Source organism: Mobula hypostoma, chromosome 27 (genome assembly GCF_963921235.1).
Source record: "Mobula hypostoma chromosome 27, sMobHyp1.1, whole genome shotgun sequence".
Classification (NCBI taxonomy): Eukaryota; Metazoa; Chordata; class Chondrichthyes; order Myliobatiformes; family Myliobatidae; genus Mobula; species Mobula hypostoma.
The window spans coordinates 11,969,726-11,988,742 of record NC_086123.1 but is presented as its reverse complement, the minus strand read 5'-3'; the positions used below and the strand labels follow the sequence as shown (position 1 = coordinate 11,988,742).

At 38.3% G+C, this 19,017-nt stretch overlaps 1 protein-coding gene across 1 annotated transcript; it reads right to left on the bottom strand.

Moving 5' to 3' along the window:
• Positions 1-780: 780 nt before the first annotated feature.
• LOC134338643 (T-box transcription factor TBX5-like) lies at positions 781-18,479 on the bottom strand. Its single transcript, XM_063034649.1, has 10 exons — positions 18,440-18,479; positions 16,238-16,398; positions 13,652-13,846; positions 13,226-13,320; positions 11,725-11,844; positions 11,124-11,271; positions 9,203-9,355; positions 6,188-6,279; positions 4,882-5,105; positions 781-3,587 (listed from the first exon to the last, which is right to left on the bottom strand). The coding sequence occupies exons 3-10, from the start codon at positions 13,799-13,801 to the stop codon at positions 3,001-3,003; spliced, it is 1,569 nt and encodes a 522-aa protein (XP_062890719.1). The 5' UTR covers positions 13,802-13,846; positions 16,238-16,398; positions 18,440-18,479; the 3' UTR covers positions 781-3,000.
• Positions 18,480-19,017: the final 538 nt, after the last annotated feature.

The window sequence follows — 19,017 nt, the reverse complement described above, 5'->3', positions numbered from 1 at the left end:
ATTGAGCTGAACTGGATATGTCTGTACTCTATTGATCTTGTGCTTTATATTCTGCATTTTTCACTCATTTTTTTTTCTTGTTGCCATTTTCACAATTTGTTTTTTTCTTTATGCATGGTTGATGTTTAATCTTTGAACGGGTTCTAGGGTTTCGTTGCTGTCTGTGAGGAAAGTGAATCTCAGGGTTGTATACTGCATACATACTTCGATAATCAATGTACATTAAATCTTTGAATCTTGAATTTTTAAGTTTCAAATGCTGGAAAATTAATTTCTACTCATTTTGGGCACAGCATGTATGGTGTAGCAGAAGGTTACGATTGGCATAAATAAAATATTAAATTGCTACATTTGTACGAACCTGGAGTACTCTATCAAGATTACATAAACATAGCATGAATTACAGATTTGCTTATGGCTTCAAACTTTGCCAACAATTAAGAAATCAAACCTTCACCCAACACTTCTTTTTCATAATTCAGAAAGAATTGTTAACATTAATTCAAGCAGTGCATCAACTGTAAAAGAACCTGTTCTTAAGAAGTAACTGTTATGGTCAAACTAGTATTCACAAGCAGAGTAATAATATTTCATATCATGGCATATTAACTTCAGAATATAACTCCACAGTTAATTGTACACCCAAAATGACTCTGTCATAACTGACCCTGGGTATCTTATGTGCTTTATTTTTGTCAGATTTTTTTTTCAAAGGACCACTTTTATGATTCTTTTTAACAAAGCTTATTTATTTGCTGTATGATCTTTCCCATAGTTGTGTCTTTCATTGCAAAATACAATTCAAAACTAATTACAATCTAAAAAGTAAAATCTTTATAAGTGCCCTTCACAGAGAACAATTGCATCACACAAGCACACACTAACCAACACCACACAATGAGTACATTAATATAAATACATCATTTTGGACTCTGTTATGTTCAGCATTGAAGTATGTTTAGTGCATTCTGGCATAGAATTGAAATGGTAATGATTGCTTACAACAAAAACTATAAGGACCTTAAACAGAAGGAGGTATTTTAATGTCCTTTTAATTTGCAAAAGGGACAGTTGTTATAGAGTGCAATGCAATATGAACCCACAAACACAAAGGCAGATAAATTAGTGTGTTAACTGCCTTTAATGTACTGAAAGTGATTTTCACTATATTTTCTTTACATGCTTGCAGTCATGTGCTTCAATCTTTACAATATTTTACAGTCTGAGTGTTCGACATAGTAAACTCATTCAATGGCAGATCCCTATTTGCTTGCATAGAGATTCATAACATGATGCCAGAGAAAGTTAAGTCACTCAAAGATAGTATTTGAAGTTATTTCATTTCAGTATATACAATGTGTTTTATTTACAATGAAGCATAATTGATTCATCTCTTTTATACACCAAAAAAACTTCCAAGCGTACTTCTTTAACAACTCTTCTCTAACAATATATCATTCTTAATACTCCAAAACAAGCACTTTTAGGATTGTCCAACAATAAATACTATTGACCAGAAAGATACTAATATTTATTACAAGCAATTTCTGCACTTTATTCATGTTGAATAATGAGCTACTTATTGCTTGATACATAATTTAAGAATATTATTCTTTGCCTCATGATGTAAACACCTGTATTGCTCAAAATGGGAGAGAATTAGAGGTTGATGCTAAGTATCACAAGATCAACGTATCAAACATATATAGCTGTAAATGGGTATTTGTATAAAATATTTACCATAAGTGAAACAACGAATACCTATGTTCTCTCCATTATTTACATCCACTAGTTTTTGCATGTACATATGTTGAGTTGTCCTATTGTTATATATCTGGAAATAGTGCACTTTCCCCTACATTTTCCAATCTTTTCTATGAACAAAGTAAATAATGCCATTCTAGGTTGCTTCTGAAGCAGAATATATAGCCTGAATTCTGAACCTAAAACGTCTTCTTGACATCGTTCAAGTTTTGGGAACTTCAATGATTATCTTACTGAACTCAGGAATTTTATTGTATTCTTGGTCATAGTTCTAGTAACAGGACAGATGAGATTTCTGAGGTTGTGGCAGGTCAGAGCAATATGAGTTGTGGAAGTACTGTATTTCACAATTCCTAAAATCCAAAGTAATGAAATAATTTGCATGTCTAGTTATTGCCTTGACATTAACTTTTATCTTAAAAAATATTTAATTGAATATTAATCATGTGATATTCTCGCTTACCCTTATAGCCACTCAGTGTTGCTAACTACAGTATTGTAAAACAATTTGATTCCCTTTCTTCCCCTCTGCTGCTACACAGGCAATATCTGTCTAGATTGGTTTTCACTCATTCTTATTTTGCAAAGCTATAAATATATTAAGATTTTACACTTGACCCCTAAAAAGTGTATTTCTCTAACCAATCGATCTGATGAGCATTTTGCTTTTTTTAACTCTGCTGGTAACATTTTGGAATAATTATGGGAAAAAATATACTAGCAATTGCCTAGAGAAAGAGAATCAATTATTTCCTCCTTCCAGTGACACATGTAGGCATGCAGGTGTCCTCTATTGCTCATTACGCCACATCGTACTTCTTCGTCTATAGCATGTGAGATCACGGCGGCAAATTGTTCAACGGGGGAGTATTCTATGTATTGTATTCATACATCAAATGATTCTTCTGTTTGTATGATATCTATACAACTTTTGACCAAGTTTACAAATGAAACACCTCAGAAACATTAACTATACATTGCAGAGAAACATCCACCAGATGGAACCCTTCAATTTTGTTTTTTTGATGAATGACTTACTTAAATATCATTCAAATAAATACAGTAGGAAGAAGGAAGGGGAAGAATATCTCAATGATATGTCACTTTGTAAAACATCCTTTGAAAATTACAGCCATTTATGATTGATTTTCCGAAGAAAAGTATTGCTTTAAAACTGTGTTCAGTTTCATCAAATGCAAACATTCATGTATGTCAGATCAATTGGGGATCTGTGAATTAGCTATTTTCAGTCCATTCTGGCACCATGCCAACTCCATGTACTGAGTGGTACTGATGTGGTGAAAGGGTTCTTGACATGCCATGTGGATACAAGTAGTCACCAGGTTGAAGATTGCTTGCAGACTGAATGCCACCTTGAGGAGCACATGATCTGACTATGGGCTGGTGAGAAACTGAGGTCTGATGCTGAAACATATTGTGCGTATCCCCTATCTGTGGAGATGTATGGTTGGCGACTCCAGAGATGCGAGGCATTAATGGGCTTGATGTGAAATGTGCTGAGAAGTGTTGGTAGGGTATTCGGTCCATAGGCTGCATCGCAGTCACTGTACAGCTGCTGTAGGAAGGAACAGTGGCCCAAGTGTTGCAACTAATGTCATCAAGGCTGGAGTTGGGGTCCGTTCCGGGTGTAGAGCCAGCATACATGCATGCTTGCCGTTGTGCTGAGTCAGTCCGATAAGAAGGAGTAAGGTTTTGTTGTTGGGAGTAACTTGAGGACCTGTAGAAAGGGTCATCTTCAGGCGGAGGACTTTCTATATATGACTTCTTGAATGGATGCTCGGTCGAGTTGCAGTCTTCTTCTACTGTTTATATAAATAAATCAGAGTGGAATCAAGTTTAATTAATAGGCCATCTATGTATAAAGCATCTCTATTGAAGACATTGCATTTGTTTGTAAACTTGATTAAAATGATCTCATAAATATTTTAGTAGTAATTTTGTCTGTAAATATCTTGGGTCCATGAGGTATACAGTGTCTTGTGTCTTTGAGGTCACTTCAAATCAGCAGGTTGTGGACTTAAGTTTCATTTCATAGACAGAACAGCAATGCCTTGAATCACACTCCACTCTGCCATTACTAAGAGAAGGTGGCAATGCCAGAACCATATACAGTATTGGAATGAGGCATTGAACTGAGGTCTTTTGCACTCACTGATTATTGTTAAAGATTCCATGACATTATCTGAAGAATAACAAGCGAGTTCTTCTCCAGTGTCCTGACAAACGTTGAGGCCTCAATAAATGCTACCAGATGAGCTGATTATCTGGACATTAGTGCATGTTTGCATATATTTCCTTTCTTACAGCAGCGACCATGTTTCATTGGCTGTTATGAATTTAGAAACATACTGAAATTGCAGAAAGTTCTCTCCTGAGGCAGATGTTTTTTTTTCTTTTTATCACGGCCTTATCAAACAGTTTCCTAGTTCTTGCTACCTCCAAGTTCCAACATGTATACATTAACAAATCTCAACTTATTATTTCAACTAGATTACAAAGCCAATCCAAATAATCCTAAATGCTTTACATCTGTTTTTGTCAAGGGTTCTGTTCCTCAACATATTCCTTAAGGCATATCTGTGATAACTCACATCTCCACAATAGTTAGTTCTTGCCTTCCATGCAATGAAATGTTGATTTTTAAAAAAGAGGAAAGGGTCTTTAGAAGCCGTGCCTGTGTGAGGTGGAGCTGGGATTGGGAAGGTCACATGCTGGTTAAATATCACAGCATTCCATCTCGCCACTGTAGCCCCAAGAGTTGTTTATTTTTTGACACTCAAGCAGAACAGATAACAGGTTATTTAGAGAAGCCACCCACAGAAGGGACAGTTCAGATCTCTCAGTGGGAACACTTGAGGTGGACGTCTACTTGTCAGTTTATTTTTTACATCTGCTGATTCCTCGAAAATAGGATCCTGCAAAGTGTCGTGCTAACAATATTATTGAAACTAGGAAATATTCCCTTCCCAATTCTAACAATTACTACTATATATCTTTTCACTATAACATTTGAAGATGATTCTGATATCACACTCAGAGCGTATATGAGAGCTCACAATAAAATACACAGAAGGGTTGGAGGATGCTGCTTCTTACCTTTCCTTTTGTTGCAATGATAGAGCGGACTCTGCTCCTGGGAAAGTGAATATGGGTTGGGAGGGAGTAGCTCTTGAGATGAACTGGAAACACCGTTCTCACATTGGTACTGGGAACTCAGGTTGTTGGACACGGGCAACACTCGTACCTCCCCACTGAACTGATTGGCAGCGGACCCCACACGTTGCCTGACCGTGCTCCTGGGAACCACGGGGTATTCTTTACTGTAAGCATATTACAAAAAATAAATACATTAACATTCAAACTAGGATAATATTATGTAACTCAGTATTATCCTGCTTACATGGAGCACAATTTTTGTCGTAGTTGAGGTTATAACATGTGTTAAAACTATACGTATAGTTGAGTCTGCGACCCGAAGGGTTAAACTTCATGTGCTATTTAAAACATCTTTGCAGGCTTTGAAAATCTAACTGTTTTTGATATTGTTCTGTGATTTCCCCCTCTGTTACCTGTTACTCTGTCAATTCTAATAAAGGCTGTGAAAAAGTCCACAGATGTTACCCTAGGAATCTCTCCCACGCGCACATTGGGCCGAATGGCCCCTTGATGGTACATAACGTTGCTTTAGGAAAATTTCACTTTCTTGTTTATGGCCCATACAATGGGTTAATCATGTTCAACGAATGTTTGCTTCAAGCTGTTATTTTAAGGCATGCGTTCATTGGCCCGGGTCAACGGATGCCTGATTTCAATTTCTGAATAAAGGAATGTTGGATCAATCAGCACTTGGAAAATCTGACCCAATGTATTGCTGTCTAAAGGCCAAGTGTGACCAACTTTGGAAAGTGAGTCTTATGATGTACAGGCTCAGTGTACTAAGTAGGGTTATTAATACAAAATAATTAAGAAAGATTCTAATATTGAAAAAAAAATGTCCTTAAATGTGGTCCGTCCACATCAGAGAAAGCAGATAATGCCGGGTTTGCTACAGCTTCAACGATATTTTATCCCCTACTCTACAATTGCGGCTATACTTTAAATGGGCTCTATAGGCCGGAAAGGACTTTGGCGTGTTCTTAGGCGACAAGAAAATGCAAGTTTTTTTTTCATCTTCACAAGGATATCCTCGCAAAAGATTTGGTCAGCACAGTGAGGAAGCGGTTGTGTGTATACAACCCAAGAATCCCCGGTAAAACAAAGCTGGCATGTTACTGAACGGGGATGGGTTTGACTGAAAGTAAAGCAGTGAAACTGAATAATGTATGTTATTTATGTAGCATCCTGGACAACATATATTTGGCATTTTGTCCATTACATGCAATCCAGAGTGTGCGCAAGTTACCTCTGCATCCGAGACATTCTGTGCAACTCCATATCATCGCTTCCACGAAATCCCTTTGCAAATGGGTTATTTTCTATTTTAAGTTGGGTAATCTAAATTAGAAATTAAAACTACTTTGAGTTTCTTACAGCATTTTAACGTAAAGTAGTTTCAAATGCAGCCCCAATTAAACATCCCCTGTGAAAATAATGACAATGCAAACAAGCCTGCTGATATGAGACAAGGATTATACGTGCGTACTTGATCTACTGCTTTTGTTTTGTGTTGTTTAGAAATTTTAAACCTTCCTTAATGCACTGTGCAACGCTTTTCGCATTTAAGGATAGTACGAGTTTTTACTGATACTTTCCCAACATTTTAACAGATATTCTCGTGCAGAAAGTGTATTCAACAAACCTCGACGCAAAGATGCGCAACTTTAATCCATCGCTAAATTGTGTAAAACTAGGGGCTCAATGCATGCCTTACAATTGGTTTTGTCAATCTGCGAGGTGGACCAGTTTTCACATTGATCTGGAAGTGCCAGTAGCTCCTGGTAACCCTATGGCCACAGAAACCAATAATTGGAACGGGAATCTCAAAACCTTTGAATTGGATTTCCTTGACGAATAATTGTAAATCAAGTTCAACGTGGCGGAAACGTCTTGGAAAGTTTGTTACAATAATCTGCTATTAGTTCTGAGCGCCTGCATTCCAAGCCACAAGTTCTCGCCGCTCTTCTCTCCTTTTTTTTTGAGGTTTAGCTGGGTGACCATTACGGCCTGCTAAAATGACTAAAACCGGCTCTGGACACGGTCAGTGCCAGGTATTGCTGGTGTAGCGGTAGCCCTGGCCAGCATCCAATTAACCAGGTCCGACTGAAAATGAAGATATATAGAACTTGACTTTCAGTATTTCAATGGCAAATGGATAAGGCGCAAACGATTAAAGACAATTTCCTCGCGAATAATTATCTCCATTGCTGGGAAAATGTCGGGCCAACATTTCACACAACTAAATAACTTGCAGAGAATACTTTGGGCAAATCTGTTAAGGGACACGCTGGTATTACAACTTGTGAAAGCCATGGACAAATTATATTGGAGATTCTGAAATGCCCCCTTCGAAAATTCGTTGTATTTAACTTTAGATAATATTTTCCCGCGTGGATCCCGACAGTGGCTCCACGATATGCAAGTAGTGTGCAGGTAATATAGGTCAGGGTAACACCGAACTTGCTACTTGATTAAATAGGTTAGTCGGAGGAGTGAGGTAGGGGTGTCATTACATTAAGGAACCACAAGGCAAAGCACAACGAAGCCACAACATATCAGGGTTGAAGAACACTGCTCAATTTATCCAGTTATTATTTGCAGTAATATAAGCCAAACAGCTAACTTTCATTTTATTAATCAGCTGCACTCTTTGATTTTAAGCATCCATCTTATAGCAAAAATTCTACATTTCATGTCTCAGATAGTACATCTGCGTTTCTTGTTTTCGGGGGTAATGTATTCGCAATGTACTTCTTCATGACACGTCGTTATTTTCAATATTTCTAATAGCTTGTTTTGCGATACTTTCGCTGAACGTACGATTAATCTCAATTTTAAATTCTTGTTACAAACATATTGATGACGATTAAATGGTATTTCTACAGGAAAACCAGTTACTTTTAAAGACACATCATAGAACCCAAATTTTAATCATACTTTTCAAGTCCATTATAATAAAATGGATAGCAATTGTAATAAAAATATTTGAGGAAACAAATGCGCGTTGTGCAATTTTAAGTAATTGCCCTGATGCGTACTCAATTGTGGGAAAATCATGCCAAACTAAGTCAAAAAACAGAGTGTTCTTCTGGACGCTTAAGCAAGAGTGTAGAGAGTTAAAAATAATTTCCGAATAACCTATCCTATTTTTGTTTTTAACCTGATGCAACTTGTGTCCCGTTTTGAATGAATTTGAAATTGTGAGCTTCTGGGCAGCTAAATTGTAATGAAAATCTTCTTGCTAAGAAACGGGTAAAATCCTCGAATCCATACCCTCACCTTAAACAAAGTCTCCTTTGTTTTAAAATCACGTTTCCCTGAAAGATTTTACAATCCAATGAAGAATATTGGTCTCTTAAAGGTAAAACCGAAAACTAGTACTACAAAACTTGCACTTGGTGGCATTTCAAGGAAACGCAAACTTTTTTCATTAAGCATGATAAATGTCAGTTCCGTTTTGCAATTAGTGAACTGCAGGTGAGGTTTTTACTTTGATTGCGGTTGGAAAGTTAAATGGATTCGTACCCGGAGCCTCGACCTTTTCCTAGAATGAGCGCTGCAGCAAAGCTTGTTTGCCCGTCAATTGTTTAAACGGGCGGGTAACGCATTTGAATGGAGCTATAAAACTATCTTGCTCTCCTTCCTCAGATCGTTCAAAGACATCCGCCGGAGTGATTCAGACATCTCTGAAACTTTAATCCTCAACTAATTCCCCAAATGGCGTTATTTCACTAAAGGCGGAAATTAAAAATTAGTCTAAACTTTTCATTGGTGGCAAGTTATTGAAGTATCCGCATATAATGCTCACAAAAAAAATCTAACAGAATTTTTTAAAGGACGTTAATCGCAAATGCTAGATGTCTGAAACAAAAGTCGAAATTATTCAATATATATTTCGATTCATCAGCATCTAGTAAAACAACAAAGAAGGTCTGGGGTGTTACTGCAAACACATCACCTCAGTTTTAACCATTTTATTTTCATGGAACCTGGCCAATTATGCAAAGATCGCGTCACTTATTTAAATATTTAATGGTTGTGCACAAAATTCTTACAATATAGATCCAAGGCGTCGCGTCCGTTTGCACTGTGCCCCAGACTGTGACCTGTCCAGCGTTGGGGACCGAATCCACGCCGGCCTAGTTATAGCATGAGCCTAGACGTCGCTTCTCTTTACAAACAGTGAGTGGAAATTGAATTGAAAAGTGGGATTACAGGGGTGAGAGTGGGAGAATGGTTCAGGTTCTCACAAAATCCTCACCTTATGGTTTTGGTACGACGTCACAGCGATGAAGGCAGTTTCGGAGAAAACGTGGGTACAGAATGCAGTGTTTTTCGAGCCAAATCCGTTATTCTCGTCAGCCTTTACGATATGGAGCCTGGGCTGGTACTTGTGCATCGAATTTAGGATAATCTAACGAAAGAAAATAAATGCAGTTAAATTTGGATCCAAAAGCAATTTGTCAATTTGGGCATTTGCGGTAACAGGAAGCTGCCCGTCAAAAGCGCGGGATGAGGAAAAGAAAGGGGGGGGGGCTGTCGCCTTTGTAGTTAAAAGCCAATGGAAAGCTCGTCGCAAAACTCATAGTTTTCAGTCACCCACTTCCACAGTATCTCTCACCCCAATGGCAACTTGTTCCAGATAACGCTGGGTAATGCTGGCATCTGGGTAGATGCTGGAAGTGGCTTTGATTTTGTTTTGGAAAACACCCAATTTCCTAAACCCCCTTTCCATGAGCAGCCAACCCCTCATAAGGAGACGCTGTCTTTGATTTTAAAATGTGATTTAAAACCTTTCGAGCATCTGGTAATACCAAAAATGACTTTCCGAAGGACTCCGGCAATTATTCCAAGATCGCCAAGATTGTTAGTGGGGAGGGGGGAAGGGTCGCGAACGAATCTGGCGACAGAAAGACGCTACTTGTCCCGCAATGGCATACCCTCCAAGTCATCCCTTCTTGGAGTCCCTCTCATCCCCCAGGCTTAGTTAAATTGCTTTGACAGTCTCGTAAGCCCTAAACATCACTGGTGAAAGATCTAATGATTTTTAATTTCATTACGTCCTGCTTAGTTGAGAGGCTACCAGTACTGGTTACATCCAGCAATTTGTTAAATGTAGTTTACATTGTTGCGTTTCTATTCGTTTGCTTAGATTTTTGCAATCGCCGCCTTTTCACAGTAGGGAAGGCTGATTTCACCGGGCTCCCATCCACCGCCTGGCAGTTTCCAAGACTACCATTACCCAACGAAGTGCTTAATGTCTGGAAACCCCGGCTTACTATTCTGGTAGAAGAATATTATGAAGCTTAAATAAAACTGTTAAAGTTTGTGTTTTCAGTTTGTGCTTTTAGCTCTGTTTTCTAATGTTAATTCTTATCTCTCGGTAAACATCGCAGATAATACGGGGCAGCAGAGATGGGGTAACTTATTTTAAAATTATGTTTTAATTTATTCAATAAAGCAACTGCGCTCATTTTACAACAAATAACAAAGGAGGAAAATCAGAAGGATTTCACCTGGAGCCCTAAAACTTATGGAGAATAAGTTTGGACCACTCTTTATAATGAAGTGATATTTATATCATTTGGATTCGAAAGTCTGGATGGGCAAAAGCAGGAGAATGAACGCGTGCGCCTTCTCTCATAATACTCATATTGTTTATGTTAAGGGACACCTCCCCATGTCCCATAATGCACTAGAGCAGAATGAGGCAATATGTGTTCGGGACCATTAATTTCAGGTGAAGTGAAAGGTTCCATTTTCAAATCGTGTTTGCAAACCATTGCATTCCTGGTGCGTCGCTTAAAAAAAAACACACACACACGTACACTATTTGGCCCAATGCTGCAGCTGAAATAGTAACCTTGTTAATGTCCACTTCTAGGATGTGTAGCAACATGAGAAAACCAACAACAATTATTCATGTTACACCAAATGTCTATAAAGTTCCATCACCCTCCAACCCTCTGCTTAATCCTTCGCAAACCAACGTCAGTTAAATCCGTCACATTTCCCTTCGGATGGCAAGCAACTTAGCAGGATTTAGCTTTCCTTGTTAGCGTCCAATGTAATGTTGATCTGTGCACTTTTATTATGATTCGGCAAGTTTTGAAGATAATTAAGAGTTCTGCTACTTAGTGGAAAGAATTAGACTTCAAATAAAATGAGCTCAGAGCACTTACGTGTCCGAAGGGGTCCAGGTGGTTATTGGTAAGTTTCAGCTTTTGGAAGGAGACCAACTGTCTCATCCAATGAGCCCCAGTAGCAGGTGAATCTGGATGAACGTAGAGTCTGCCCGGCATTGCAGGCTCTGCCTTCCCCGTCACAGACCTTGAGAAAACAAAGCATGGAAAAAGTTCAGATTCATCGGAGCTAAACTCCTACATCAGTCCAGTCTAGACGTAGTGCACACAAAGAGCATTGACAACGATAAAACAGGTGTTGCACTCAGTGAATATGTTACACACGTTGAAACCAAACCTCGAATTTACAATGCTGAATCGCTACTAGCAAGTGAAACGACCCAAATACCTGATTTTAAACCCCGGGTGCTTGTCTGAATTAAATCTTACGAGCCATTTAGCAGACGTTCATTTGTCCTCACACTGCCTCCTTTGCAGACCATGTCCGTGCTACTTCCGACCCGTGTAACAGCAGGTCACGTTTTTTGAAAGGCTAATCCTTCTCATGTCCATTGCAGCGCCAATCCTAATCTGTTCAAACCAACTAGCATACGACTTCCTTTACCAGTGAACGAGATAACCGAACAGTGCGGGGACTTGCCATTTATTATCAGCGAATTTGTAACGGTGATCATCCGCCGGCACGATGTCCATTAGAAGGATGTATTTTGTCTTCGGATTTAACCCGCTCACCTTCACTTTGTAACTAGGAAACATGCGCCTGAAGTAAAACGAGAAGCGTTTTATGGTGCAGGAGTGATGAATTGGCAAAAATTTACTACAGAAAATAGTAACCACTTTCATTGATGATCTATGTCACTGGAGGTCTCGCCCAATATTTACTCAAAAGGTACATTTAATGTCAGAGAAATATATACAATATACATCCTGAAATTCTTTTTCAGGGTGCATAGCTATACTGATGCATAGCTTCATTTTATACGGAAAAAAAAAGGGAATGCTGATTTTGCAACTTGAGCAAACATGATCTGTACTTCGTGTACATAGTAAACACGTATTATAACAGCCGCGGTTAGACAGGCAGCGTTAATGCAGTAAGTAATATACGCAATATGGCTTCGATCATGGCCTAATTTGTAACCTGCATAATGCTTCATCTCTTTGTATCAAAGTAGCTGTTAGTTTGTGAACGCGAAACGTGTTTATAATATACTTCGGGAAATAATCCGAAGCTTTTTTCAGCCATTAAGAAGTCGCACGGGGGTGGGGGTGGGGGAGAGGCAAAAAGCTTTTTAAATGGAAAAACTGTATGTATTGTCTCGCCAAATTATCGAATAACAGCTTGAATATATGCAGATCTTTATAAATATTTATCACTTGTTCGGCGCAAGTGGGATGAAATTGAAAGCCCACGAGGGAACATGTCTGCATGCAAAAAGAAATCCTGAGAAGGCAGAATGGGAAAGCGAGCATTGAGCGGCTCGGGTCTTTTAAGGGATCTTAAAAGCGTCCTGAATTTCTGACTCAACCCACAACTTATTTAGCATCTTGCTCAAATATAATATCAAATAGATGTGGGAAAATAAGCTAGCTGAACTTTAAATTAATTAAAAGCGAATGTAGCGGGCAGCAGATGATTTCATGTAATTAGTATAATTTATTAATTCTAGTGTTTAAAGTAGCTTATCGCGTCAGTTTATAATGCTCTAGCATTTTACTATAGAAGGCTAATGATTAAGTTAAAATGTGTGCATTCGTGGAAGATACATATTTCATAAAATATATTTTTCTTGTTACTTCAAGATTGATTGGTTTTACTACCAAAAGTCACTTGAAATATTTCTTATTACAAATTGATTAATCTGAGCGCGTTTAACGATGAGCATTGAAGTTATTATCCATATTATTAGTTATTATCTATATTATTTATTATATTGGACTCTTTAGAGCCACAAGTGTTTCCCTTTGGGAAGAACAGATTTTGTAGAATAGGGAAAGTTCTGTCACCACGAACTTTGGTTGATTAAATGCATATTCATAACTGCATTTAAGTAAGAGCCAAACTGTGAAGATAATCACAAATATAAGTGGCAAATGTGATTATTACAGCATATCATTTGGGTAAATTTATTTTCCTTTACCTTCCCGCTTTAGTAATGATCATTTCTGTCCCGACTTCGTGAAATTTTAACCATAATTCTCGCTCGTGTAAATAAACTTTAATTCCCTCCATACCCTAGAAGTGGAAAAAAGTTGACACTATAATTAATAAATACGTATAATTAGAATTGCATTATCAACACAATAAGTGCCATATAACTAATCAATGCAATAGTTTCTCCTCATAATGATCCCATCAATTTGAAGTCAGAGATATTCTAAGCGATGGCCCAACAGCATGCAACAACCAATCAAGCGTTGTGTATACTAGCACCAAGAAAGGTGTCAGATGCATTTACAGACATTTACATGTAACACCTAGTTGTTAACCATGTTAAGCAATAACGCACACTTATTTTGTTGCACGGCACAATGGTTTTGTTAGCGTAGGGGTGTCTGAGACCAACCTGTTGACTATATGTTGCTTGTTGTGGGGAGTGAGGTTTGTTGGCCGCGCCGAGCAGGCTGTCCTGCTTATTTTCAGAAGAATGTTCCTTGGGCTCGGGCTCGCCGTGTGTTGTTGCTGGCAGCCCAAAGCCTTCTTCGGTCTCCGCCATATTTCGCCGCACGATTCTTGCAAAAGAGGCACGAAACCCCAAATACTGTGATTTAATTATTAACAAGGTAAAACAACAATCATACAACACAGTTCTCTCATGGTAAATACACACAAAAAATAATAAAAAGAAGGATAAATGGGGAGAGTGGATAGCTTCTGAAATAACAAGCTATTTGCGCTGTTGCATAAGGTAGGCCTTTTATATTAAGTTATGGGATATTAAGGATAAAACCACAATGCCAATCTTAACTGACTCGAAAAGATAAATGAGGTATTCACGAAATTCGTCTGGACTTCTGGAAAGAGTAATAGAGATAAGGTTCCAGGCTGCTTTTGAGCAACCGTTTGATTGGAGTATATACAGCAATTACATTTCCTCGACTTTGTAGACCCGTGTTTCGGCGTTATACACAACGTTTTCCATCGGGTCCCTTGCCCCGTTAAAGGGTCGGCAGCTTTCCTCATTAGCCCGAGGTCTCACCGTGGTATGACGATGACTATTGTTTAACTGGCTCGAGTGAGCACTTATAGTTACTCACTCATTGTACATACACTCGGACTTCGGAAAGGTCTGAGCTCATGTTCGTATCAATAATGAGTAGTTTTCAGAAGTGTGTGACCCACAGAAAATTAAATATTCTACAGCTGATCTGGGTCTTGGAAATGGGGAAGAGTTCTTAGGTTCGAAACGTCAAAATATCCCAGCATCCCAGAACTGTCACCATAGCACCAGTTAACTATTTTATCGTATGTTTTTGGATCTGACATGGGGTGAAAATTTGAGTCAGATACTGCATTCCCTAAATTCTGCTAGCTACTTCCTCGAGTTAATTTAATCACTTCTCAGCATATTTTTTTCAGCGTAATAAATATCATCTCCAGCATTTTGAGATACAAATATAATAACCATAGTTCACAACACAAATGGACACAAAACACGTACAAAATAATTCTCTAGCGTTTCATCCAGATTGATTGAAAAGTATGTCAACATACTTCATAAGAAAAAGCACAAATTGAATATACACAAAACACCCATTTGTGTTTTGTGGGTCCATGTCATCCCCAATAAAACTAGGCCTCTGTTTAAAATACAGTAACGGTCAGCGACGAAGAAGATTACAATGCAAAAATAATTTAAGTCCTGTTTATCTTGGCTACGAGGCAACTAATGGGTTCATAATAGTTATGTGCATTAAAATTACATGTCGCCGGCTCGTAACGCTAATATTTTATTTATCAATTGTTTACACAAAGGAACATTTTCTGAAGCAGGTTGAACTGAGAAGATTTTACGCAACCACAATTCTCCTTAATATTTAGATTCCAAATTGTAAAATCCGCTTATTTTATTTTTACGTTTATATTTTGTTATAATATAGTAAATTATTTTGTTCATGGGTCTTTTGATTGGGCACTTAATTGGCCATGCATTTTAGGCACTGGAATACTATTATAAATAATTCACGCAATCGTGAAACATAGAGTCTGTACCGATAATCGACGAGCTGAGCTTGTAAAACATATTTATGTGAAGATAAGGCATAATCTTTCAAAGTGTTATTTGAATGAGAATGCATTGGCTATTTCACAGAAAGTCATTCGCGTTGAAATATATTTGCACTTTTTGGCAAGAAGGGCGATATTTTACTCGTAATACGTTTCAGGGTATTTTATAGCAATATTATGAGGGAAATGGTGATAACGAACCCTATTTCGAAGGAAAGCACTGCACTGACACATTGCACTTTTGCTAAGTTTCAATAATGTATAGTTCCTTTCATGTGATCAATATCTAAATGAACATGTCATTAATATGTTTCTTAGTTCTATTTCCGGTACACTAAGTTACTGATTTCGAGAGAAATATCGTTTGCCGAGTTTTCAATCGAGGGAAAAGCGAAAAGAAAGTGCTTCCGGCAATATTAGGCGGTTTTACAAAAATAACCCAGAAATAATAAATCCTCACTACAGACTTGCAAACTGCAAGGAGTCGCTACTTTGATGCTAAACTATTCCACTTTTACTAGGATTAGTATTTTTGAAATTTGGTGTAAAAACTGAAGACGACTGGAGGATCAGAGGAGAGCGATGTGTCTGTTAAGATAGGCCGCGATATAGTGCTTGTCTATGTAAACATACACTCATAGTGGTCAGTGTCATCGTTGGTTGTATTTCTTGTACACATTGAAATATCACCGGTCACTAGATGTCCAGCTCTTTGCATTTCGGAAAGACTTGCCACAGCAATCGGAAAGAACCCGAAATACCCCCTCTTGCTCTAGTTCCCGCACAGGCCCCGTTATTTACTAATAAGATGCTTAAATAAATCGCTATTTCGGCTTGCACATAGGCACTGCACAAAACATTCAAGCAAGCTAAACAGCAAAACACCAAGAATGAAACTTAACTCGAGGAAGAAATAGCAACGTACCTTCAGATCTATCCACAATGAAAGAGTATTGATACAATCCTTCTCAGTCGCTGTCTTCTCTGGTTAGGCACAGAACACATCCCAGGCTGAACAATCCATAGATCGCCAGAGGTATTGCACTTCTCCAAACACTTCCAGGTTGCCGGACGTGCAAGAGGAATCTTGAGAGAGAAAAAAAAGATAAGGCCTTGTCGTAGTGCTTTGGGTATCTAGGCACAAGAAACTTGGTGTGCAGAGCACTAGTGGGAAAGCAGTTCCCCCATAAGGTTGATTTGGTGGGTGCTGTGTGTGTAATATAGGAATTGCGTGCACATCCAGAAGAGCGCGCTGACTGGAGTGACGTGGGGAGCCCTTCGTGCGCTCGAAGTGCTGAGCGCCTGTCCAACCAGCGCTGATCCACACACAGAGACTCATCGCAGACCCCCCAGCATCCTGGCAGCTCAAACACAGCACAAAGACACGATGAAACTTGAGCACCTCACCATCCATCTTGGTCCTCTTTTTAACCAAAAGGCACCATCCCCACGCACACAGACACAGACACAGACACACACACACACACACACACACACACACGCACACACACGCGCGCGCGCGCGCGCGCGCACACACACACACACACACACACACACACACACACACACACACACACACACACCACAGACACACACTCATATATATACCAGCACCACGCGCACCAAAAAAAAAAGAAAATCTTTTGACTACAGACTAGACCCAAAGATCTCTCCGGGACGGGGGAAAAAAAACTGAGTGCCTTGAAATGCAAATCCGATTCCCCTTTTAGGTTGTAGATAACTTCGGAGTTCACCATGACGTTATCCAGATGGGAGAAGCAGAAATCAAGAAAGTAACAAGCCTGTCTGAAGAAGCAAGTATTGAGACACAGTACGGAGTACTTTTGCGTTTTCTGTTTGTATTTATCAGAAGAGGGGGAGAATTGTTTGTCTGTAGTATATTTTTTCAATCTGTGATTTAAAATCTAGAAGATTATGAACGCATTTAAATTACTATTGTGACAACAAATTCAAATACAGACAGCTCACATACGAGCAAAAGCCATTTAAGTTTGTAACACTCAATTTAACTTATTTAAATGTGTGTGTGTGTGTGTGTCTGTATCTATCTTTCGAGTGTAGTTGAATGGATCATGACTGCTAAATCCCATTCTCTTGCATTCTGCACTCTGAAGTGAGCCTGTGTGAAACTGTATTCTTGATAAGGAAAGGGCCCTATATAAGTGTTCTTATGTCTCTTGATAATTCTGTATGCAGTATCAAATACATTTTGCATTTCAGTGAAATATACACCCCTCTGAGACTTATAGAGTAAATTACAGATTAATAAAGTTACTGCTGATGCATCGTATTGCTATGCACGATATATTGACAAGTACAAATTTATTTTCTAAATCGAAACTTTCAATAGAGGAAAATCATATCAAAGAGTATTTCACTGTCTTTGCATCATGCCTTAGAAGGTTAGCAATATCGAGTAGCCATGACTGCGATGCTCACTATAGGCGAAAGTGCAATATATTTTCGGACACACAATAACACAGAAATTCAAATACTTATTTGAAATTAAGCAAATCTCTGGCTCAGATCACCATAACTTCGACTACGTGTACTTACTTACACTCTCTCTCTCTTTCTCTCTCTCTCTCTCTGTATGTGTGTGTACACACACACATACATATATGTATATACATATACATACACACGACAGCGCAAGATCCTAAGGAAGAAGTGCGCGGAATGAAACCAATTATGTTTTCTATTTTCCTTCCTAATATTTTGACAGAAATATTTAAACTGATATTTTATATCATAATTAATCTGCTTAATATCAAGGCATGGAAATGCCATTTTAGACGGTGCCGAACATTTCGTTCAGATATTTAGTAGTTTTATATTGTTTAGGCTGGCTGAGCTTTGGTAACGTTGCCAGGATGTTATGAAAAAGATTTATATGAAGTCACATTTCGCTATTTCCAGCTGATTATCATGTCTTTACAAAATAACACAGATAGCGTATTGCCACATTTGGGTTTTAAATCAGTGATAATACCTCTGCAAATTTCATAGTAAGAGCAGTGGTAACACTCACGGTAGCGTGTGTCGAATAAGACATTCCACCCAGCTCCGGTGCAATACATTATCACATCGGAAGTTTTGTACCTACCGAGAATTCGTAATATTTTCCGTAATCATTGAAATAAAACATTAGCTTTCCTGTATCTTGAGATCATAATTGCAGGCTTTTGTTCCCTATGTATTTTTTTAAAAATGGGGTTGATTCAGCGCCAAGAATACTTCGAGCTAGAGTGACCACAACGTCCAGTTACTTTCGTATTAAACCACTTCAATAACTTGAGCGAATTTATTAATAGAGATTTTACTAGTCACTCGCGAATAGATAAAGAATGCCGCGAGAATATCGGCGGTATCATTAGCCATTCACCTATAGAAGTCGCCAACGTCACTAACACGCAAACAGACTTTTTTGTGTTGGATGACTGCAACTACAGAGGAGTGTTAACTCGAATCAAAATCATTCTCATCAACTGCAAAGAAAATTCTGTAAATCGGACAATGGTCAAAAACAGAGAAAGGTTTAAAATCAAATAAGGCATGCATTGAATTTATTTAAGGTCTGAAATAATTAGATGCTGGAATCATTTAAGCATTTTTATGAAACAGATTTCTGTTCAGAATGAAAGCCGGCGCTCGACTGCTGGAATTGTGTTATTAACCAAAATG

Coding starts and splice junctions, on each gene's coding strand:
- LOC134338643 (XM_063034649.1), bottom strand. CDS start 13,801: ATGGCGGAGACCGAAGAAGGCTTTGGGCTGCCAGCAACAACACACGGC. Junction 13,321..13,651: donor AAGCAACATATAGTCAACAG/GTTGGTCTCAGA, acceptor TTCCACTTCTAG/GGTATGGAGGGAATTAAAGT. Junction 11,272..11,724: donor AAATTCGCTGATAATAAATG/GCAAGTCCCCGC, acceptor TGTTTTCTCAAG/GTCTGTGACGGGGAAGGCAG.